Source organism: Chrysemys picta, chromosome 1 (genome assembly GCF_011386835.1).
Source record: "Chrysemys picta bellii isolate R12L10 chromosome 1, ASM1138683v2, whole genome shotgun sequence".
Taxonomy (NCBI): Eukaryota; Metazoa; Chordata; order Testudines; family Emydidae; genus Chrysemys; species Chrysemys picta.
The window spans coordinates 197,870,330-197,895,559 of NC_088791.1; the positions used below are offsets into that span (position 1 = coordinate 197,870,330).

General features: G+C 42.0%; 1 protein-coding gene across 6 annotated transcripts in view; it reads left to right on the plus strand.

The window, feature by feature from the left end:
• The window catches only part of UMODL1 (uromodulin like 1), a 96,687-nt gene that overhangs the window by 60,133 nt on the left and 11,324 nt on the right, over positions 1 to 25,230 (plus strand). For 5 of the 6 annotated variants that reach the window (XM_065577706.1, XM_065577743.1, XM_065577728.1 and 2 more), the window contains 10 exons: positions 907 to 1,044; positions 1,638 to 2,411; positions 5,435 to 5,692; positions 6,191 to 6,303; positions 14,760 to 14,973; positions 16,975 to 17,112; positions 19,111 to 19,568; positions 20,899 to 21,041; positions 22,167 to 22,403; positions 24,007 to 24,166. In XM_065577706.1, the coding sequence (XP_065433778.1) occupies positions 907 to 1,044; positions 1,638 to 2,411; positions 5,435 to 5,692; positions 6,191 to 6,303; positions 14,760 to 14,973; positions 16,975 to 17,112; positions 19,111 to 19,568; positions 20,899 to 21,041; positions 22,167 to 22,403; positions 24,007 to 24,166 (2,633 nt within the window). The remainder of the gene's footprint in view (positions 1 to 906; positions 1,045 to 1,637; positions 2,412 to 5,434; positions 5,693 to 6,190; positions 6,304 to 14,759; positions 14,974 to 16,974; positions 17,113 to 19,110; positions 19,569 to 20,898; positions 21,042 to 22,166; positions 22,404 to 24,006; positions 24,167 to 25,230) is intronic. The other variant, XM_065577737.1, reaches the window with a different exon arrangement.

A 25,230-nucleotide genomic window follows, 5' to 3' on the forward strand; every position in this document is an offset into this window, starting at 1 on the left:
CCATGTATGAGTAATCACATTGAACTTAGGGGACTACTTACATATGTAAAGTTAATCACATGTTTACGGGTTTGATGGATTGGGGTCCAAGTGTTCATGAAAGATGTCAGAGAGAACACACTGGAGAATTAAGTCTTATATTTAGCCACATACATAGCACTGGCCGTGGTGGTGGAAGCTTTTTCCACTTTACCATAGCAGAGCTCCCTTAAAGCATTTTCTTACATACCCAATCCATGGTCTCTCTCCTGAGACTGCCTAAAAGGGTATCAGCTATGCCCCTAGATTTTATGCTACTGCTTTTACAAAGACCCTTTTTTTTTTTTTTTTTTAAAGAATGTGAGTTTTCATCCTTAGAACTGCCTCGTTCAAGACTGTTCCCTGTCGGCATCACTTCATCCAAATAAGAAAAAATTAGATCAAAAGTCTGTTTAAACCTAAGTACATTTCCAGTGGACTTGCTGATCCAGATGCATCCTTGGGTTGTAACTTCATTGGTACATGAAATCTCATGAGATGTGGTGAACTGAATTCAGTGGATTGTATGATCTGAAGTAACTTGTTTCTCTGGTGTAAATACACATTGTATTTTCTAATGCCCAATCAACTTTCTCTGGTTAAACTTACAGTATGTCTTATTTTAAATCTATGAAAAAAATCTAAAGAATCCCCTTTGCAAAAATCTTTTCCTGGCTAGAACACCCCTTTTTTTTTTTTTTTTTTGATCTGCAAGGATATCAAGATCAGGCAATGTTTCGAGTCACTCAAAACTTGGATCTCAGATAAACTGTGAGGACTGAGAACTATTTAAATAAGTTCAAGAGTATTTTGTCATTATTTCTAGTTATATCTCAATTCAGCCAGAAAAGAGATTGTTTTACTGACACTTTGGTTTTGGCATTACAGACTGGGACGAATGTGCATCTCGTTCAGAGAATGACTGCTGTATGTATGCAGAGTGTATCAATTTAATGGGCTCATACATGTGCAGATGCAAGACAACCATGGATACCAATCCATCTCGGCCTGGAAGAAACTGTGAAGGTGAGCATTTAGTTTCTTTTTTCAGGAAGAGCTGGAACACATCATTTCGCCACCTCCACTTTATTTTTATTGTCATTTACCGTTTATATAGTGCAGAATGTGTGCAGAGTACTTTACACATGTATATAAGGCAAGGTCCTTTCCCCAGGAGCATACAGTGTACCATCTCCTATGCTCAAGGGCCTGCATTGTGACCACCATCCTTCCAGGAAGGGAGAACCGGGTAGATCTCCCTTTGGAACCTCTCAATAGCACTCCTTAATCAGCCAGAAGGGTGGCTTTTGAGTAATGAGTTCCTGTGCATCCCAGGAGCTAAGTGCTCTCCTCACTGGTGATCCATGTCCTGCTGACCAGAAGAGAGGGAAACCAGGAATTGAATCTGCTTCCTTTGTGTAGCAAGGCAGAGCAGTAAACCACACTACCAGACCCTGTTCTGAGTAGCTTATTGGGTAAATGTGTTAACGAAATACACACGTCTTGCTTACATAATACTAAAACAATCTGATAGATTTTAAAATAAAATAGGGAATGTTCTAATGTTTTATTCCTTCGGTTTGAACATCCATTTCAGTGTCATAACAATGTTGTTACAGGTGAAATTGTGAACCCAGTTACTGAAATGATGCCCCTAAATGAATCAGGCAGGCCAGAAATACCACCTGAAACAAGTACTGGACTGCATGCTTCACCAGCAATCACTGAAATAAGAACAATGACTACTCTCAGCTCCAAGAGGAGTACCACATTAAATATGCCTACTGTGCTGCCATCAAGTGGTACGCAAGCGTCAAGCAGTCATTCTTCCATCAGCAGTCCTCCAGTCACTCCGAGACAAGGCATGACATCGTCAATTGGATTTGAAAGAAATAATAGCACAATTGGTATGGAGGGTCCAACAACCATCAAAACACTAGTCGTGGTGACAGAACAATGGAAAGATGTAAGTGCATCACTTGAAAACTCTATGGAAAAGACTTTAACTGGTGCACCACAGCAACTGACTACTGTTACCAGTGCGTTCAGGGATGCAACCGGTCAAGAGCAGCACACTTCACCATTGCCCATATTATCTATGGTTTCAAATACAACTTCTGCCATTGTGAGAAATAAAACTATAGGAGAGACCCACAAACCTCTCCAGGTTCCTGAAGCAAGTTCTCAGGATGGCTCCAGTACATCCCTGCCTACTACAGAAAACCCTACAATTTATACTCTAAATTCTACCCTTGATGTACATGAAGAGATGGGAAAAGTTAGCAACTCTTGGTCTGAGACACCTCCTAAAGAATCATTCTCAGTGCCACCTGTTTCCCCTGACTTCTCACCACCAGCTTTCAGTGCTACTACTTTCCCGAACACAGATTGTAGTAAGTATGCATCACAGCACTGTCCTGCATGCTCGGTAATTGTTCACAAGAAGAAATCAGGGTTCTGAAAAATGCATAGTTGTGTATGTATTGGGGTATGGGATGGGACTGACCAAAATTTAGTTTGTCTTTCTGAAATATATATTTTCTTGTAGGCTTGGCATTATTCTTAGGTGCATTTTTCTAAATAAGCATGTCAGAGCATTGCCAAAGTAACTGAACCTTCCAATGTTTTGATAGTAGTTTCATCAATTTGTAACACTTTAGAAGTCTGTCCTCAAAAACAGTGAGGTGACTCATGTAACACCTTAAATGTTGCTCCATTTAACATTATGATAAACCTCTTGGTCCACAATGATCTGGGGAGGGATCCTCTCTCTTGCTATGACACTTGTAGGCTGCAGCCTACAAAGACTATTGAAGTCCCTTTGCCAGCTGAGGGAGTGTTTCCATGGCACAGGAGAATGTAGGATACCCATAGGTTGAGGGGCCTGTATAACTTGGTGTGTGTGTGTGTGAGAGAGATGGTCTGATCTTGCACTTCCCTAAAAGTTGCCAGTCAGGAAAGGGTCAGCCGGACTCCTGAAAATCCCAGCAAAGAGGGGAAGTGTGTGGAGATCTGAGAGCAACTTTGTGAAGACTTCTAATGAGGAGTGATTAGGGCAATGAGGAGGCATGATCTGCCTGGATCTAGGGAGATGTATTACAATGGTTCTTATGAATTTTCCACCTTTTTGATTCAGCATTTGGATCTGAACCAGAGTTGGGGTTTGGATAAAAATTCAGGCCTTAAATTCTAATTATGGTTGTGTCTGGATCTGAATGTCACCATCTGCAAGTATTACATTTATTTACTTAATGTATTATTGAGTTGCGCCTGACCTGATTATTTCTGGTTGGCTCAGCCACTGCTTTCACCAATGTCTCCTGCTTTTAGCTTCTAATGTCCTTTCTGAAAAGGAAATGGAGAGTCAGTGTAGGCTTCTGCTTTACTGAAGCCTCTGCAGCCTTTTTAAAGGAAATGCTGCTATGAGTGATAGTGGGGCAGGCAATGAAGACATTGCAAGTGTCAGTCTCTTCATTAGGGCCAGGTCACTGGATTGAGCAATGTCTCCTGTGAGGCCACAGGCTGTTTTTCGCCTTCCCTTTTTAATTAACATAGTAAACTAGGAACATAAAATGCTCACAATTCACCCTTTGGATATAAACAGAGAATAAAAGTGTCTCAACCTCACAGGAGCTGGTGTTTGAAGTAGCAGTCGGGAAAGGAGTGCAAAGCACAGGGTTACTTTATAAATAAAGGAGACACTGTACAGGCTTTCAGCACCTTCTAGTAAATAAACAAGATTTTGCAACTTGGAGGTTCTGTGTTGAGGCCTGCCACTTCCCTCTGGCTCTGCACGGGTCTCAGGGCTGGCTGTGTTCCTCCTCACTGGAGATATTGGGAAACACCTCACTCCCTATGCTTCTGGGTCCAGGCCAACAAGCAAACTGATAATAAAAATGCTGTGGTGGCATAAAGGAGCACGTGTGCTGCTTTTACTTTGCTCAGGGAAAATGTTTATATCTAGGGTGACCAGATGTCCCGATTTTATAGGGACAGTCCTGATTTTTGGGTCTTTTTCTTATATAGGCTCCTATTACCCATTTGCTGTCTGGTCATCCTATTTATATCAGAAAAGAAAGTAGAGCCACCCTTACTCGCCAGTATGGCTGCTGCTTGCTTCTGCATTCCACCTACCGTGCTGCTACTTCAGCTTCCCTAGTCTCTCCCCTACTCTGTCTTAATCACCTCTTATCCATCATCACTCGCTATCCATTATTTGCCCCATTCACTTTCCCCAGCCCTTCCTCTGCTTCTGCCCCTCTCCTCATTATGCACACTCCAGCACTAACCACTCACTTACCCCCTCATTTCTACCATCCATCCTTAGCTTCCCCATGGCTCCCCTCATGTCCACTATCCACTTCTCCCCTTAACTCACTGCTACCTTGGGGTTTGTCCCACTGTCTTTCTCAACATTTTTCTTCCCTCTTGATCTCTGCCTGTCTCTTTTTCCTTTTACAGTGTCTTATTTCCCCCCATGTTATCCTTTCTTTTACTCCTTCTAAATCTGTCCCTTCCCTGACTCCAGCCTCCAGGCCTTTCTGCCCCATTCTCTTCCTGACACCTTCCTGTCTCCCGCTCCTTGGATCTCCTGCCTTCCCATCTCCTCCACTTCTATTTACTCTATTCAGGCTCCCTACCTCCTTGGGCCTCATTTTATCTCTTGGAAACTCTCTCCCACTTGTTCCTGGGATCCCACCCTCATCGCTCTCTGCCACTTACCACCACCAGCCCCCTCTCCGCAGTCCCTTCTAGTGATTTGTGAAGCTGCCTAGCACTGCACAAAGGATGTTGGCTGGATGGCTGCTTCTCCTGCCCTTGCTGCCTCCTCTGAAGATACTGAAAGCCAAGAAAGGGGACAGCCAAGGGACTGCTGCTAGCTACTGTGACTGAGAAGAGGAAACATCATAACAGCATCTGCTGGCTCGAGGCAGGAAGTACAGGATTTTTGAGGAACCCACCCCCCTGCTCTGTGTGTCAAGGGTCCCATAGCATCTCCCTGGTGCAACATCTCTGCCCTGGAGTTTACCCATCCAAATACTCTCCTAATCTAATCTTGCTCAGCTTGCTATCGGTACAGGCTTTAGGCAATATTAGACTTGTTTTATTTGTTAAAATTTACATCCAGATATTTTAATATTGAAAATTACCTAAGTAATGGTCATTGAAGTTAGATACTTGAACATGGCTAGCCTTTCTAGGATCCGTTCCAAGGCTGCAAGATGAACTGCAGCAGACACACTGAGTAAAAATGCTTAAATTCTAATCTATCATTTAATTTTAAAGGCATTCCTAATGCATCAGAATCATTGTAGAGTAGAGTAGAGCCCGCTTCAATAGTTAGTTCTAAGAGAGATGTGGTACTTTCCCCCCTTACCCCAGAGGTTTGATTGATGATAATTTCTTTTCTTCCCAGTACCTGTCCCAGCTAAAAGGATTATTTTCTCCGATGTGACTAGCATCAGCTTTCATGTAGCCTGGTCCACAGATTCTGCACTGAATCCTGCTTTCCGATTTCTACTGCTTCAGGAAAACCAGCTAATATCAGAGGCTAAAATCCAGAGCACGAGTCTGACAGTGCCAGGGCTAAAACCTGGGATCTTGTACACCGTTGAAATAACGACAGAAGTTTGTGGGATGGAAAGTAAACCAGCACGCCAGAAAGTAAAGACTGGTAATTTCATTTAGAAACAACTCTTATGGTTGCTTCTTAAAGGGTCAGCTCTTAATGCCACTGAAATCAATGGGGGAAATGGACTTCTATTTATAAGAGAGCACATGGCCAGGACAGGGTTTGATGGACATACTAAAGATGATTTAGTGGCAGCTGTTGGATGTGAGGACAGGTAGAAAACAATGGGCTGACAACGACTGCAAATTTAATAGTGGTATAAAGTCAGCACTTGAGGCTGGCATGGAATGGTACAATTGATACAAATCATGTCTTGTGGATCTCCTCTCTTCCCATTCATAGGCTCGTGACGTCTCTGTAGCAATTACAGCAGTTGCTTCTGTGGGAAAGTAACACTGGGAAATTATTTACATTAGTTTGACCCAATTCAGCAGGTAGAAACTAGGAGGAATACCTACACCATGTGCCAGACAGCTTTCTGCAGAACACCAATGGTCTGTGAATCACATTCTTCTAAATAACTGTTTTCTGATTTTGCAGCTGTTCAAAAACTGAATGGATCAGTAAGAATAACAAATGTGAAATACACTGCAGGCTTGAACAATGCAAGTAGTGAAGAGTATCATAACTTTACACAGCTGTTTCTTGGTGAAGTAAGTTGATTTAAAATGGTCATTATTTGTACATGGGCTTCATAAAATGAGGAATATGATTGGCCGATACATGTGCCACACCTGTATCCCCATATACCTAAATGAATTGAGACCCACTGATTACATTAGAAAAAAGAGGAAGCATGGTGCAGTGGTTACAGCATGAGCCCAGGAATCAGAAGTTTGGGAGTTTATTCCTGGCTCTCTGTGCCTCAATTTCCCCATCAGTAACATGGGGATAATCAAGCAAACCTCATTCATAGGCGTGTTTTGAGGGGCTAATGAATATTTGTGAAGCACTTAGAGATCTTTGGACTGCAAGGCACTATATCAATGCAATTTAATACTGTTGTTGTCTTTTCTCAGATCCACTCATGTCTGATATAGTAGAGATTTTTATTATTATCCTGTTTCATATCCCCTAATTTTACAACCTATTTCTCCCACCCTTTATTAAGTCAGCTTTAATATCACATTTAATTAGGGCACAGAATATCAAATTGCCTTGGAAGATCTATTTATTTCCTTTAACAGTCTTGTAATTCAGAGGGACTTCCTTTGGAGGTACCACCCTCCTTTTCTTATTTTTTGGCTAATCCATCAATTGTTTGTCTTTGTTGTTCCTTTTCACATTTATTCCACAAACACCCAGGTCCCTTTACATTGGAAAACCAATGGACATGTTCCAGCTGTCTGTCTCCTCTCACAAGTCTACATTACTCATACATTGCTAGGGAGATTAATACTGACAATGATAAATTTGTGATGACCATTCTAGAGCTTTTCATCCAAAGACAGCAAAGCACTTTAAGTATCCCTGAAATACAGCCATCTCTGGGATGTAAAGTGGCAACAGTTTAACCATGCCCAGGAAGAGTTCAGGATAGAAAGTGAAGAATGCTCTATGCAGCATGAAAACACAGGAGAATTTTGATAGAGAGAGAATGTGTAAGGTATAAAATAACTTCCCACTGTTGCTAGTTTACACCTTCCCTATGTGCAGTCAATGGGTCCCAGCTTTCTTGAAGCTGTTTAGGCCTCAGGCTGACAAATCCTAGCAATACCTGTTCAACAGCCGTAAAATGAAAGTGACATGCTCATGCAAAGTAAAAATGCAGCAAGCATCCACTGACCTCCTTCTTATTCAGCATTGTTATATGTTTCAGGCTATTTTGGATATTAGAACCTTAATCAAGGCCTTGTCCCAGTCCCTGTCCCTTTCATATTTTATTAAAATGGATAAAATGAAATATTTTATCTTTATACCGCATACAATCAACTTCTCTGCTCCAGAAAATCATTGATGTAAGTAGCTTATCTTTAAAAAGATTAGGTAGCGGAATTAAAGTAAGACTGATAGCAATGTAAGCTAGGTCACACAGTTACCCAACACTCATGCTTTAGGCTTAAGTTGATCACCTGTGAAAATAAGGAAATAATTGTTCCTTCTAACAATACTACTGGCCAGGTGTATTATGGAGTCTTTCCCATCCATCTGTGAAACCATTGGACATAAGCCACTGCCCGAGGCAAAATACTCTTCCTCCTGATAGTGTCTTATGACAATTCTTGTGTTCCTATCTGTCAAAGAAGAGAGAGTCTGGAAAATCTTTACAATCTTCTTTTCGGGATGTAAGGGCCAGACCTTGATCCCATTAAAGTAAATGGGAAAAGTCCCACTGATTTTAAGAGCAGGCTCAAGCCCCAGTTAAGTAAGCTTTGCCAGAAGGTTTCCTTAAATCTGTTTTATGGAATTATGTCTTCGCAATCCACATATATTTACTTATTTGTAAAAATCACCATATTTTAAAAAATGAATGTAGTGCTTCATAGAGGTGCTAGATTGACAGTGCTGGAGACTGAAATCCTGTTCATGTTACAGTGTGGAGAAAAGCAAGATGTAAAAGCCTGAATTGACAGATTGCACTGTCAATGTCCAAGCTAGCTTCCCCCTGCTGTCCTGCCAATGCACTTTGTAACAAGGTGGCTTGCCCCATGGGCTGAAGAGCCTGGGGTTAAGCCAACCCTGATTACGGATGAGCCCCACCTGAGAGGAATCTGGCAATTCCAGTACAAAAAGAGCAGGATGTTGCAGTTACCCTTAGTACTCAATAAATTGGACCTTGGGAGGGGATTGTTTCAACTATCTTTGAACTGAGTGTGTTCTTAAAGGGCTCTGAAGAGGGGGAAAACAGAGGCAGGGTGCTGTAGAGCAACCTTTGGCCCTGGCTTGGAGGAATTGTCACTGGGAGTGAGAGGGTAATTCTGTCTCTGGGCATGTTCCTCAGCCTCTCTGAGACTGCCAAGAAGGATGGCAGTTAGTGTCAGTTGTGGGGGTGGTTTGCGTGATGTGGACTCAAGTCTATTAGTGCTGCACTAGGTTGCACTTTTCTTCCAGTTGGCCCCATCTGAAAATGCAGTAGGTGAAGACAGCAGCAATGGGGGGCAGAGCGGGAGGTGGGAAGGATTCGTACACACCATCCTAAATAGCAATAGCCTATTCTGTTAAAATAGCCTCTTACTCATTTTATTATCAGTCTCCAGGGTTTCATTGCAATTCTAATTCTTCCCTGCTCAACAGGGCTCCCTACATATGTGTCTAGAAGTGCCCAGATTAGCTACTGCCTGTATTGCTAGCATTTTGCCCTGGATCTATTGGCAGGGTGGCTATTATCTCTAACCAGCACCCTTCAGAAATTACTACTGCCTTCCACACAGACAGCCACTCCACTCTGAACCGATTTCTGTCTCTTACCCCTCAACAGCACTAAACCTCCAGCCACGTTACTGAGGCTCCTTTAATTTCACTAGCATTTCAGCCTGGCTTCCCCTGGCTCCTCCATGAGGGCTACTTCTTAACTTTGGGTTTATCTCCCTCCTGGTTTTCTTACTTTACTAAAGGGGGTTCCCATCTCATGTTGTAGCTGTTAGTTTGCCAGTGTTTTCCTCCTCTCTTGTAACTCTCCTTTTGGCACTAATGTGCCTTTTCCTTTTTACCTTTCAATGTACTGTACTGCAAGTGAAGGTGTAATTGTAGCACAGCTGTGCTAGCTTTCATCTAGGTAGCACAGGTAACAATAGTAGTGAAAACCCAGTGGCATGGACTTCAGGGTGGGCTAGCCGACCCAGTACATACCCATTGTCCCCAGAGGGCTATTACTTGGATAGCTAGCCTGTGCTGAATCCTATGCCACCACATCTACGCTACTGTTGTTACCTATGGTAGCTAGATTAAAGCTATCATGGATATGCCTACCCGTGCTACAATGACACCTTCACTTGCAGTGTAGGCATATCCTTTACCTGTTCTATTTAGGAGTTCCAGGTGTTTACTTTGTACCCTAATCTAACCAGCAGACCAAATTCAGTGATGAATCTGTTTGCATGCCACCTGAGGCATGCTGCGCATATGCTAAGAAGACTGAAGGTATTATAGCTAGATTTATTTCCTGGTAGTAAAACCTCAAAGTAGAGGGATGGATTTTCTTTTTTAATATAATTATTTCTTTTAAAAAGTCAGAGAAAGAAATTTCCTTTCCTTTTATATACCATGGAGCTCCCTCTGCCTCCCGCTTTTATCACACATTATTTTAATGGTAGGGCATTGTTAAGTCATTCAGTAATCTGAAGAGAGAGGCTAGTAGTGTCACCTAGTGGCTAACTATGATGTGAACATAACTATAATGTTTTCCAGGTGCTTAGCTCTGAATAAAATAAAATAAAAAAACCCTCCATTAAAATGGAGTCCACAAAACAATGCTAATTGTGAGAAGGGAATATTGTTGAATGCTGAGGAAGGTCCAAGGGAAGATTGCAGACATACTTAATGGCTGTAATTCAGACAACAAATATGAAAGATAAAAATTTAAGGCCAAAATCTAGCCTTCTCTTTCATGATGTTTCAAAGTAAAGGGGAGAAAGGCCCCACCCCACTGTTTGGCCAAGTAAGACTTTCTTGGATTTTGAGTCCAGGTCTGGTGTGGCACCCTGGATATTTCTTCCCAAGAGCAAGTAGGTGGGGAATGGGTGAAGCCTGTCTCTACCCCCAATGCATTGGAGAGCAGAGCTGGACTAATGGGAGGGGAGAAGCTGCACCCTGTAAAATGTCAGTTTACTCCACTGGCCCAGGAGCAAGGGGGGAGTAGGGAAGGAATTGTGGCTGTCCTGGACAGCACAGCTGTGTGCTGCCACTTACTCGTGGCCGTGCCTTTCCCAATCTAGCCCTTAATGGAGAAATAGCCTGAACATAGGAAAGCTGCTCTTTGTCTACCTCGCAAACATTGATCTATGAAATGCTGCTCACTTGAGAGCTTGATCAAGAGCTTGATGGTTTGACATGATCTGAGAACAAATTGTGTCAAACCAACCTGATAGCTTTCTTTGACAGGGTAACAAGTCTTGTGGATGAGAGGGAAGTGGTAGATGTGCTATATCTTGACTTTAGTAAAGCTTTTGATACTGTCTCACATGACCGTCTCATAAACTAGGGAAATGCAACCTAGATGGAGCTACTATAAGGTGGGTGCAAAAGTGGTTGGAAAACCATTCCCAGAGAGTAGTTATCAGTGGTTCACAGCCATGCTGGAAGGACATAACAAGTGGGGTCCGATTCTGGGTCTGATTCTGTTCAAATATCTTCATCAATGAGTTAGATAATGGTATAGAAAGTCCACTTATAAAGTTTGCGGACGATACCAAGCTGGGAGGGGTTGCAAGTACTTTGGAGGATAGGATTATAATTCAAAATGATCTGGACAAACTGGAGAAATGATCTGAAGTAAATAGGATGAAATTCAATAAGGACAAATGTGAAGTACTCCACTTAGGAAGGAACAATCAGTTGCACACATACAAAATGGGAAATGACTGCCTAGGAAGGAGTACTGCAGAAAGGGATCTGGGGGTCAGAGTGGACCACAAGCTAAATATGAGCCATCAGTGTAACACTGTTCCAAAAAAAGCAAACATCATTCTGGGATGTATTAGCAGAAGTGTTGTAAGCAAGACACGAGAAGTAATTCTTCTGCTCTACTCTGCGCTAATTTGGCATCAACTGAAGTACTGTGTCCAGTTCAGGGCGCCACATTTCAGGAAGGATGTGGACAAATTAGAGAGAACCCAGAGAAGAGTGACAAAAATGATTAAAGGTCTAGAAACCATGAACTATGAGGGAAGATTGGAAAAAAATGGGTTTGTTTAGTCTGGAGAAGAGAAGACTGAGAGGGGACATAACAGTTTTCAAGTACGTAAAAGGTTACAAGGAGGAGGGAGAAAAATTGTTCTCCTTAACCTCTGAGGATAGGACAAGAAACAATGGGCTTAACTTGCAGCAAGGGTGGTTTAGGTTGGACATTAGGAAAAACTTCCGAACTGTCAGAGTGGTTAAGCTCTGGAACAAATTGCCTAGGGAGGTTGTGAAATCTCCATTGGAGATTTTTAAGAGCAGGTTAGACAAACAGCTGTCAGGGATGATCTAGATAATACTTAGTCCTGCCATGAGTGCAGGGGACTGGACTAGATGACCTCTCGAGGTCCCTTCCAGGTCTAAGATTCTATGATATAGGAATGAGGGAATTTAAATAGAGGATCTTGCAAGCAAAGGGCAAGAATTATTATTCTGAGACTGTCTATGCCATGAGTTAGAGGGGTGATTCCCTTGCTCACATACACATACTTGAGTTAGCGTGATTATAAATAGCAGTGCAGCCATGGTTGAGTGGACAGTAGCAGCAGAGGCATGGCTTAACCATGCCAAGTACAGTCCCACCTGAAATTGGTAGTTCAGTAGTCAGCACAACTCAACCATGCCTCCACTGCCACTACCCATGCTACTGCAACTACATTGCTAGTCATACTCGTTCTAGCTTGAGGAGAGCTAGCAGGAGTAGATGTGCACAAGCAGGGTAATCATCCCTCAAGCAATGAAACCTCAAGTTCTAAAACTTTGGATATTTCCTCCTCTTGGCGTTCTCATTTGAAGCTAATGGGAGTGATGTACGTGCATCAGGAGGACAGTGCATGTCTTAGGTTTGTCCCAGCGTTTGTCTGTCTTGTTGTCTTCGAGTGTAAGCTCATTGAAGTAGGGACTGTGTCTCACTCTGTTTGCACAGCACCTAGCACAGTGAGGCTATGAGCTTCTTTCCACATTTGCTACTGTGAAATAAATAACAACGATAGACAGGACCGGCTCCAGGGATTTTGCCGCCTCAAGTGGCGGGAAAAAAAAAAGCCGCGATTGCAATTGAGATCGGCGGCATTCCGGGTTCAGCTCCACCGCGCCGGTTTCTTCTTCGGTGGTAATCGGTGGCAGGTGCTTCCCTCCGAGAGGGACCCGCCGCCGAAGAGCCCGACGTGCCACCCCTTCCCCTTGGCCGCCCCAAGCACCTGCTTGCTGGGCTGGTGCCTGGAGCCGGCCCTGACAATAGAGAACTGATTATAACAAGGTACCTCACTGTAGAATGTGAAGCCTAATTTTAGGTATTCAGATTTGAAAATTTTGGTGTAAGTTTATTTCCAAATGTGAAAAAATCCTAGGATTCACTGACACAAATAAGTGCCACTGAGACCTCACAGTCTGAATTCAGACATGACAAAGCAAGTGATGGTCAAAATCAGAAAAGAATACAGGCGGGGGGAAAGAAACACCAGGGATACTATTATCAGCTTCTGAAGCAAGGACGAGAGGAAAATAGGGCCCTTTATGGACAAATTCAGTGCATCTAGATATTGCAGTAGTGGAATATTAGAAGTGTCTGACAGGCAGATAGAAACAGCAGTTTACTCAGCAGTCAAACTTTAAAGAGAGATAAGGCTATGTCAACAGTTTACAGTGTTTCTCTCCCATATTCGTTCTGCACATCCTTTGCACATATATTGTGAAAGGTTTTTAATCTATGATAGATACATAAAATATTATCAAACTAGCTGACTTTCATATCTTTGTAGTTAAAGTTATGTGATGGATAGTGGTTTTACCAGTTTTCCTCAGCACAAAACTTACAGCCTCTCTCAGAAACTCTGTATTATTGTTGTAGGCTCCTCCTCTGGAACTCAGTGTGGTTGGGATGGGTCATCTCAATTTACATCTAAATTAGTAGAGGAAATAAATTGGATGTATTGTCTGCTCTCTCTTGTTACTGGTGTTCAAACTCTTTAACCATGTGGTAGTATCAGTAGTAAAGCATTGCATTCACATAGTGCTTTCCATCCAATGATCTCAACATGCTATTCAAAGTTAATTAATTTTCAGCCTCATAGCCTATCTAGAGCTTGAGACACAGGTCAATATTATCCTACGTGGAATATGTAGGGAAGCTAAGGCACAGAAAGGTGGAACAGCTTGTCCAAACACGTGCAGCAAATCAGCGGCACAGCCAGAAGTAGAACTATGAATTCCAGTCCTGTGGACACAAGACCATCCTTCTATCCAAAGTAGTACAAAAGGTTGTTGCTATAGCCTAGTGATTGTGGAGGTTCAATAGTCACTGGGAAAGGCTGTATTTTCTCTTTTCAGCCCAAGATAAATTCCAGAACATTTGCATATCGATTAAGTGTTTATTATAATTAGTCATGATCAACTGCCCTAATTGAGGTGCTCTGAGGCTAAATATTCACATTCAGATTATTTTAGAGTTATTTTCTGGCCTGGCCACAAGGCTGTCAGGGAAATGTGGGAGCCTGGGACGTATGTCCAGGTGGCAGTTAGGATCTGCAGCGATAGTGCAAGACTCCCCATGGAAGACTCCTGTGAAACATTTTTGAGTTAGTCTGGGCTGAGGCTGCATGGAGATACTGAAAGCATGAGAAACTGTTTTTCTATTTCCCCTTTGATTTGATCATTGGGTACAGATGGAGGCCAGATTTACTCTTAATAATACGTAGAGGAACTTTCTGTACCAGGCTTGCCCTCCATGGAGATCCACCCTGAGGGAGGGCAGGGGGTGGTATGGCTGCTACATTCACTTAGGGTTTGTGTTGCAGGAGCATCTGTAAGATAGGGTTGAGGTTCCAGAGGAGATTGTTGGCAGATACTGCTGCAGAGATGCCCACTCTGCCCATGCTGTCTCTGTAGCCAAAGCCTCTTAGTATTGGGCTGCACTGTCTCCTTAAAGGCCCCTTGATGGAAGGAGCATTGAGACTGAATTGCACCAATGGAATCTCTCTCCTTGGCAGGTTAAGTGTTACCAGGGACCCCTGCCAATATCTATGCCTACCTCCTTCTGTGTATACCCTGAGCTGAATCATTCCTGTGTTTTATATTCACAGTTAAATACATATTTGAGCCAAACAGCGGTATTCGGAAAATTCAGTAGTTAAATAAAAGCCCATTTTCTGCTGTCTCTGTCCTGAACATGAAGCACGGTAGTTATGCATAATGTTTGGGCATTCTGAGTCACAGTATATAATTTAATTCATACTGTCTGCCCATCTTCACATGCATTATATTTTGATCACAGGTACGGAAATCTCTGCCTCTTAACCGTCTTCGGGAAATGGATCTTGGTTTGATAAAAATGCTGATAACCAGTATTACTAATGGAAGCATAGTGGTAGGTTTCGATTTACTGACTGCAAAAGACTTGGATATCCACAACCTTTCCACAGATTTTCATGATGTCTTTAAAAATAGTTCCTATTTTACAGTTGACAACACCAGCCTCTCCATACGTGGTAAGGTGCAGTTTTATATCACTGTAATTTTTCAAAACTAGCAACAGGATAAAACCTGTCTTTTTGTTTGTGATTTAGAGAGTACAGCATCTGTGAGAGTGCTGGATGAAAATCCCATTATCTTTTCCTTAGAACTTCTGCCAGTTCAGCCCACGAGCTCTTTCAGAGAACTTCAAAAGATATAGTGAGATATGTGGTGTAGCAGGGCTCAGATGTAGACCCTCAGTTTGGTTTAACCAGGGCCACTAGTTATTGTACAGTTTCCTTCTTCTTATAGAACATTGATAAAGAAGATAAATAAGACCAGTCCATTGATAGACTGCAGTAGAATCCTTTTTTATAGAGCTCCTCAAATTGATGTCTCTGTATAAAATCATTTCTAATCCTTCTGCTGATGACACATCAGCAAGTTTAGTATCTACACCACAACATGCTTATCCAAATAATATTGTTCTAACCTCTCAATTAGAATTGCAGGCAGGACAGTATGGAAAACTTTACTAAAATAGATTTATTTCATCTGGTGCATTCTCCTTGCCTGCCACACTTACAATTGTTTATCAAAGAAGGCTATCGGTTTTGTCAAACATTCTGTGTCCTTTATAAAGCCATGCTGCATACTGTTCATCAAGTTATTGTTTTCCAAGGGCCAGATTCTACCAGCCTAACTCACATTTCAGTGGGACTACTTGAGAGTAGAGTGCTACTCATGTGAGTAGACGTGGCAAAATCTGTCCCAAAGTAATTAGAAAAGGTCAATCTGTTATTATTTGCCCCCATCTTTCATTTGGTTAGAATAAATGAACCACAGTCTCCTGTAACTTTCTTTGCTCCTTCCTAAAGACATCCTTCTCCAACTCTGGTTCGTACTGAGATATGTTCTGCCTAAACACTCATATTGAGTTGTTAATAACGGTCTTCAGCAATTCCACACTTCTGATACTCTCAGTTACATTTCAATCTGCACACTGCGGTAGATGGCCCTTAGTGTTTCTTCTCTGAAAGTAGTGCACCGCAAGTCTACAAAAGCTGAGTGCAGGTTGGATATTTCTATATCTCTTTGGATTTTTAGTGCCCATTTTTGGCTGTGAACACTCATTTTAAATCTCCTGCATGTAAAAACAAAATACATGTTCTCCTATGGCACAGAGTTTGATTTACATAAGGCACAGAAATCCATGCTGTTGACCACATGGTGGTGCCTTTTCTCCACCTTCACCACAACCAGCAACACGTGTCTCATTAATAATAAAAGAATGTCCATATCATGGTAGCACTTCATTGAGAACAGGGTTATATATGCCCCCTGAAACTGGCATTAGTCTGAGGGGTTTCAGGGACAGAGTTAACACGAGCCACCTATAGTGGTGTGGTTAGTGAGAGTCACAAGTGGGAAATTTGAAACCCACCTGTGGCTGTGTTTCCATTTATACACAATCCTAAGTAGAACCTGTACAAAAATTGAAATTTGTAACAAATATTTGTCCTTGAAATTCTAAATTTTGGCCGAAGAATGGGAAAACAAATTTGATGAAACTTTCCCAAACTTTTTTGGCCTGTTTTTCAACCAGCTCCAAATATTCTTTAAATTACCAACCACCCACTTCCCTCTTAAGAGTGTTGAGTCTGTAGGGTGGGAGAGTCTGTTTGGGAGTAGTCCCTTGTGACAGCTATCAGTTTTTGGGGATGGGAGAATTAATTGGGTGTGCCGAGGGGAAGGGGTCAGGGGGATCTGCCCTCCCATTATCAGCTGCCAGCAGTGCCGCTGGAGGCTCTTGCTAACTCTGACCTTCCGGCATTGAGTATTCTAGCATCAGCAGCTTCCGGACTGTGTGTGTTACTGTCTCCCAGATAAACAACATGAGAACTAGTGTCCAGGGTACCATGATGATAGTTCCAGTTAAGGAATAATCACAATGCCATTAATACACTCTATCTCTCTCTCTCTTTATTTTTTCTTCTTTTTTTTAATAAAAAACCCCAAACTCCAAACCCCAACAGATTATGATGAGTGCGAAAGAGAAGATAATGACTGTTCCCCGGATGCATCATGCCAGAACACATATGGGAGCTATCAATGCAGCTGTAATGAAGGATTTGCTGATCTCGATTCAGAGAGGCCTGGGAGAAACTGTGAAGGCAATATTGTTTTTCATTACCTAGTGATTTATTTGAAATTATAATGATGGTGTCTTCATAAAATCATTTGGTTACATCCACTTCTGGTGGAACTCCACTTTGGTCCATGGAGGTATACTAGGGATGACTTTGGCTCAATGTGTTCAACCACATGCTACTGAAAAATATGTCTATTTCAGTGTATTTTGCATATTTCTGTTATATTTAATTGCATTTATTATACTTTTGCTTTATCATAAAAGTTTACTGTATGAACATTTAATGGGCCCAGTTCATCCTTTTTTTTTTAAACAATGATTTCTCTTTTCTTATTTTCCCCCTTAAAGGTAAACAGAATTGTTGAGAGTACCAGTTATTTTCTTTCATGAGCAGTAATAGATAGGACATCAGAGATACAAGATAAGAGACTAAATCAGAATGGAAGCAGTTTATGTTATGGGTTATAGTATTGATAAATACTGATGTTATAACTCATTGATTTGTCTTTAGTTAATGCATCCAACTCATGCCACTTTTCCTCAAATAATTTATTTGTTCACCTAAAATAGGTCTTTCAGTTTCTCAGTTCTTTTGAACCACTTTTGTATGGATTGTATTTGTTTTTGTTACCATAGTGATGAACTGTGTGTATTGGCTGAAGTCTCAAGTATTGTAAATAGATGCCTACCTTTGTTAGGTTTCAGTAAATCAGGACATTTTCTTAGCACTGTGATTATAATGATTTGGGAAAGACATTTCTGAAATAAGTCCCGGATCCTTTTTCCTGCCATGAGATCAGTGATTTTTCAATTTAGGACATTCTCAGAAGATATGAAAATAGTTTCTTAGGAAATATATATTTTTTTAAATTTGGATTGGAGAATACATGCTATTTGTGCATATAATTCAGTAAAATATTGCAAAGTAAAATCCACACTATTCAAAACAAACCCTGTATTAGTTATGTGAATGTAGATCATTACATTGGTTAAAAGATTACATTACAAAGATGGGTGCAGAGTAGTGCTGTGAGTATCATTAAAGTATCATAGGGTAATCTAACAGGTAACCCAAAAACCTGTGATAGAAAAGGGGCTGAGGGAAAGGAGTTTGGTGTTCAGTACCCAGACTATCACCCTCCTACCTTCTTTCCTCCCTCTCTCTCTCCAGTAAAAAACTACTACTGACATACATTTGCTAACTTCCCCAGTAAAGCTCCTTATATATGTCTATAGACAGTACCGACCTGCTGTAATACTATTGTGCTGAAGGGGCAACAAGAACCAGATTCTCCAAAAAACTCAGGCCAGGGTCAGATTTTCATGTGCCCAGCGCTCACAGCTGGAGCCACATTTTACAAAGAGCTCAGCTCTCATTTAGGGACAAAAATAAGGGCCTGATTTTCAAAAGTGTTCCGCATCCAGTAGCTCCTATTGTGACCCTTACGGCCACTTATTTTGATGCCTAAATGGGAGGTGAGCTATTTTGAAAATCTGGCCCCCAAGAGACATTGGGAACACATACACATTGTGAGTGTGTAAATTATTGCAGCCAGAGAGAAATGGAATCTTTGGTCTTTTCTTACTGGTGTCTTTATTTTTAATTAAGAAAAAAAGCAGTAGTGTATTTTGAGGTAATTACACATGACCAGTTAAGAAGAGCAGCAGTTTTTCTACCAAAAGCAACAGAGGGTCCTGTGGCACCTTTGAGACTAACAGAAGTACTGGGAGCATAAGCTTTCGTGGGTAAGAACCTCACTTCTTCAGATGCAAGTAATGGAAATCTCCAGAGGCAGGTATATATCAATGTGGAGATAACGAGGTTAGTTCAATCAGGGAGGGTGAGGTGCTCTGCTAGCAGTTGAGGTGTGAACACCAAGGGAGGAGAAACTGTTTCTGTAGTTGGTTTTTCTACCAGTGACTGAAAGTTTCCTGATAATGTTTTTTTTCATTTGAGTATTCTTAAGAAATCAAATTTGAATCTGTAATTTACAATCCCTTTATTTTTATTGCTCCATAGCATTTCCTCTTAGCCATGGCCCTACAACTGCACATGGCAAACATGTAGGCGGCACAGGTTTACCTGTAACACATCCACATACTTCAGCTCCTGTGTTTTCACCTGCTACAGAGGATTCAGCTGCTGCTAAAACCAAAGCTGAAGAGGATACTATGTTTTCTAGCACAGCAATGCTGCGTGCCTCCATAGCGTCTGTGTCGAATGCCCGTAGCTCACCACACGTCACTACCTCACCACTCACTAAATCTTCCCAGGGGATATCCATAAAGGATGCAGTGAGAGTGTTCTGTGAGATTGAGAAGATTGTCATTTCCATTCAGAAGATATTTCTGCAGCAGGAATCTATCCCAGAATCTGCACTCTATCTTGGGGAGCCTCACTGCAACGTGAGCTTCAGCAACGACACTCGTGTGGTGCTGTGGACAGCGTGGGATGAATGTGGAACTAAAGTACAAAGTGTAAGTCACCTGAACAGATGAAGGAAACACCCGGCTAATGTACTTGTCATTGTAGAGTGCAGTGGCAGAGATTGAGCTTGGGGGTGCAGCCTGTTACCATCAGGGTTTCCTGAAACGGTGAACAAAGAATTCAATCCCACTTTCCCAAAGTAAAATCACTTCCGCTTCTACTTGGGGAGTAAGGAGGAGGGAAGTAAAGATTGTATCCTCAACACCAAAACCCTCATTGCACCCCCCACAATAAAACCCATTTGCTACCCTCCTGGGTTCCAACAGCCTTGAGTGTTGTTCCCTCCCCAGTTTCTTCTGTTAACTTCTCACTGCCAGTACACAAATCTGTAGCATATTTAAAATTTGGGGTCTGAATGAAATACGTTTAATGTAATATGTAAATGAATAAGTAATCCAAACAAGACTGTACTGATTGGTCTAGACTCAATGGTTCCCAAACTATGAGGCGGGCCTCCCAAAGGAGGTGCGGGAATGTGTCAAGGGAAGCACGAGCCATGTGTTTTTTATTTACAGTATTTATTTTTTGAAGATCTCTGGCTCTCAGCCGCAGGTGGTGGGGCTAGTGCAGAAGGGCTGTGCACATCTGTGGAGGTGAATATAAAGGGGACAGACGGAGGCCCACTGCCCCTGGGCTGAGAGCTGAAGCCCCACCACCTGGGATTGGGGTCTCCTTGCCCCTCCCCCGCCAACCCCTCACCTGGAGGCAGTGGGGCTCCGGCTGTTAGTACTAGGGTGGCAGGTCTGCAGCTGTCCGCCCCAGGATTGTAGCAGCAGTGCAGAAGTAAGGGCGCCAATCGGGAGCTAAATCTGCTGTGAAAAGTGATAACGATCACTTTTCACATTGCCACTCTTACTTCTGTGCTGCTCCTGGCACGGCAGTGCCTTCAGAGCTGGGCGCCCGGCCAGCAGCCGCTGCTTTCAGCTCTGCCTTCAGATCCTGGTGGTGGTATATGTACTTGGGAGGGGGGCATAAATGACTACAGACACAAAGAAGGGGGGCCTGATCAAATAAGTTTGAGACCCACTGGTCTAGACAGGACAATGTGGAATAAAAAGCCCTGGTCATACAAATGGTATGGATGTTTTATGGAGCAGTGAACAATATGTACTAAGATGAGAACAACAAACTTGTTTTCATTTGCTAGCCCCATAATGACAAAACTAGTAGATGCTGATGGTTTTGGTTTTCATGGCCAGTTGTATACAGAATTCCTGAGGTATTACTTAAAATTACCAGAGGTAGCTGACTAGTGGGACTAAGGTGTTCTCAGAAACATGAAGGTTGATAAAGTATCTCTCTCTCCTTTTTCTGTTCCAGAATCTGACTAAGACTATTGTGAAAACAATACTTCGGAATGACAACTCCTCTCAGGGAGTTATCCACAATTTGAAGATTGTCTGTCCAATCCATTGTGTGTTTCAGAACAATCTCTTGACTTCATCTGGATACAGTTCAGAAGGGTAAATAAAAACTCACCCAACTTCTAAGTTGTAATGTTTGGCACTGTGTGTGGGGGGAGAGGAGGGGGGGGGGAATTTAGTCTTCTAAGGTGTATTCTTGTGGCATGTGCACAAGCTTGAGAAATCAGAAATTCCTGTGCTGTAATCCCAGCTGTGTCACTGGTTCCTTGTGTGGTCATGGGCAAGTCGTATTCCCCATCAGCAAAATAACTGCCTCTGGGAATGAATGAATGAACGTACAGTGCTGTGTAATTGCTATGCATTATGATGACGATAATGATGATTATTTTTAAAATCCACAAACTTACGTGATGACCTTTAAAAAAAAATGTAATGCAAATTTAGTTCTTGTGAAAGGCTCCAGGTTAGCAACACTATAGAGTGAGAGCCTCTGTTTATATCTATAGAATGGGCAGAGCACAAGAAATGACAGCCCAGACTTCATCACATTGTCTTGCCAATGAGCCTCATCCCTTCCTCAGATGGACCACTTCTCTCTTTCTTTCCACCACACCCAGGCCGTCACCAAATCCTCTCACTTTCTTTCCTATACAGCTCCAAAACCCATCCTTTCCTCTCCATTCCTACAACAAAACTGCTCATCTGGACTTTGGTCATTTCTTGCCTTGATTACTTCAATCACCTCCTCTGGCATCCATGTTTCCCCCCCACCCTCACACTCTCTTGCAGTGTGTCCAAAAAGCTGCATCAAAAAGTCTTGCTCATTTACCGTTCTGACCCCATCACTCCCTCTTCAAATCCCTTCACTGACTTCCTCTTGTTCTTTGCATCAGGCTCAAGCTTCTTGTTCAGAGCTTTGGTAATATACTCCTGTTCCCATTTTAAATCACTGTCATCACTACGCTGTCTGCTCATATTGCCAATAACTTCCACCTTTGTAGCCTCCCAGAGTCTTCTCCATGCCTTCTTCCACACTACCCCAAGGGCCTGGATTGCAGCAAACAACCACCCTTTCCTCTTGAAATCCTAACGATATGCTGGACTACAGATTTTTCCTCCCTACTGTAGTGCACATGTGCTAGAGAAACAGGAATCATATTTGTGACCTGTAAAAACACTATAATCAAATCTATAATCTTTAAAAGCGGCTTATTGTCTTTTCAGGGTTTATACCTTTTTTGAGGATTTACAGGGATCTGGAGATTTTATAACTGAGATGCAATTGTTTGTTGGAAACTCTTCAATCCCCCAAAATTTCAGTGTCTCTGTCACTGATGATATACTGATTGAGGTGGGAATTCAAAAAGGAGACAGCAGGCTCAAGGTGGTCGTCACTGAGTGCTGGGCAACTCCAACGAGTAATTCAGTGGATCATCTCTCATTTGGTTTTATTAACAACAGGTACAGCATTACCATTAGAAGTGACATAGGCATGTGCAAGCTGTCTAGCAATGTGGTCCCTGAACTTGAGGAACCTTTCTATGAGCTGAAGATGGCTATTAATACCCTATCTTTTTAATGTACTTTTTATGTGCCCTCAATGAGTCCTTGTTCTTTTCAAAGCCAAATACTTAACTTCAGACATTTTAAAAGAGAGTCTGGGAAGGCTGTTGCCTCCCCCTAATATTTGTAAAGGAGATGTTCAGTGTAGGTCTACTCTTTGATTTCTGATTGGTCCTGGAGGCGTAGGTGGCTTTGGTAGTCAATAGTGCAAAAGAAATGGCTGCACCATAGATTTTTCTAATGCAGCCATTGCCAAAGGCATGCATGCCTTTATGGCCTTGAAGTTAGATTATTGCTGTATGCTGTACATGGGGTGATCCTTGAAGAACATTCAGAATCTTCATATGAAGTAGAGTATGGTAGCCTGATTTGTGAAGCAGAATAGGCTACTAGGACATAATTTTAAGACAGTGGTTGAACAAGTGAAACTAAGGACCTCACCTGGCTTGCAGTACCTTTGTTACTGGTGATGTGTATGAGAAAGCAGGAGAGAGCCCGAGATGACACTCAGGTTACATCTACACTGCAATAAAAATCCTGCGGCATTGAGTCTCCGCCCAACTCAGCTGATTTGGCCTTGTAGGGCTCAGGGTGCAGGGCTAAAAATAGCAGCATAGATATTTGGGCTTGGGCTGGATCCCAGGCTCTGAGCCTCACCTGCCTCCTGAGCTTTCAGCATCTGGACTCCAGTCCAAGCCCGAACATCTACTCAGCCATTTTTAGCCCTGCAGACTGAACCCTGCGAGCCCAAGTCAGCTGACTCGGGCCGGCCTTGGCCATGCCGTGGGTCTTTTATTGCAGTGGAGACGTAAATCCTCAAAGTCCAGGATTATTTTGGAGGGGTGGCAGTTTGAATGAAAATATTTAATAGTAACCTAGGCCCATCTGATATGGAAATAGTGGAGAGACAATAAAGATGGAGAACCTATGATATATGTTTACAAAGATAGCTTTAAAAGTAGAACCTCACTTTAGGAGCTGAAAAGAAAATATTAAAAAATCCTATTTAATTTCTGAAGAATGGGATTGCTTCACCAGCACCACCCTTCCAAAAGTCAGAATTAATTCTTATATGTAGCAGGACATTTGAACCCGGATCAAATGGTGCTGTGGGCATGACTGGGTTAGTTTACTGTGTCAAACTACTGTGTTGTGTGTAAAATATTCAGTATTGTGTGACACCCACTTCATCTTCTGCCTTCAGGCATCTCAGACTTCAATTTGTTTTTGTTTTTTCTCCAATGCTGAAGTTGAAGAATCTCACTAAATACTCACCTCTGAATCCCCTGTGTACTCAGGCTTTTGTGTTCAGTGGTGTTCTATCCTAGGGACAAACCAACACTCAGAACACTGCCACCAGTGTCTATACTGGAGAACACGCCACGGAATATCTAGATAAGGATTTTCAGAGGAAGCTTATAAACAGAACCACAAGGTGCTGTTACTGGGGTATAGTGCCTATAGCTCTAGTTATTTTGTGTGTCTTCCTATTCTCTTTTAGCTGCCCAGTCCCAGAGACCTACACCACCATGATTGAAAATGGAAATTCAAGAAAAGCTCAGTTTAAGCTGAAAATCTTTTCCTTTGTCAACAACTCTGTGGTTTACCTACACTGCAAAATTCGTATTTGTGTGGAAACTCCTGAAAGCACCTGTAAGATGGTAAGGGGTTTGCTCCTTACATTTAACTTTCTATGTGACATATGACCAACAGTGCTGTACCTGGAAAATGAAGGGATAATATGCTTCCGAAAGGTGATGGTATCCTTTAAACTTCTCTTCTCCATTTTCCTTCATTTTTCAACTCACAGCAGTGTGAAGTGGGGAAATAATATAGCCACATGTAAGCCTCAATCTTTTTCTCTTTCCATTCCCTATCCTTCAGCTGAAGCATGGAACATAAATAAAAAATGGTATCAAGGCTGGGAAACTGGATGGCTCTGGGGGTGACTGGGGAAAAAAACGTGAAATGAGCAGGTGATCTCAATACAAATACTAGTGGACAGGTTCCACAGACTAAAAAACAGTCAACTAGCTGATAAGGGTGCGGTCTCATCAGAAAAGCCAAAGTTGGAATGGTCAAGGAGACGGCTCTATCTTTTCTTGCCCAGTGATTATTTCCCCAGATTAGGGTTTGGGCACAGTCTGAGGAAGCTTACACTGTTGTTGCCCAAGTTCCCTGGTTTCTAGGGCTGTCAATCCAGCACCTTTTCAAAAGCACTTAAAAAAATATAGTGAACAGTATTCTGGTAAAGTTGGGCACAGATATTATCTTCTGACTACATCCAAAAATTATCACATTGTCTCTTTTTAGTTCCAGGTATGTGAACAGCACTTATAATTTGCTGCTCGTGAAGACAAGATAAATTAGGGCTCTCTTTTTACCGTAGATAAAAGGAATTATTATTATTTTATTTTATTTTGGCTAAAGATCTTCTCTGTGGTGACACAATGTTTTCATTAGGTATTTGTCCATTATTTAATAGTTCCCTCCTGCTCTAAATTGCTCCACTTGGTCTCAGTATAAATCAAATGACTCCTCCTAGAAGATCAGGAATGGATAGCAGGAGGAAGAAAACCTTTTCCTGTCTCCAATTATAGAGCTTTGTCCAGGGAAAAAGGAAAAGAGGGACAGGAAATTTGAGTGACAGATGGAAGGAGGGCTCTAGGTTTGACACGAATATAATTTTGAATATTTAAAGTACCGCAAAACTCATATTCAGGTA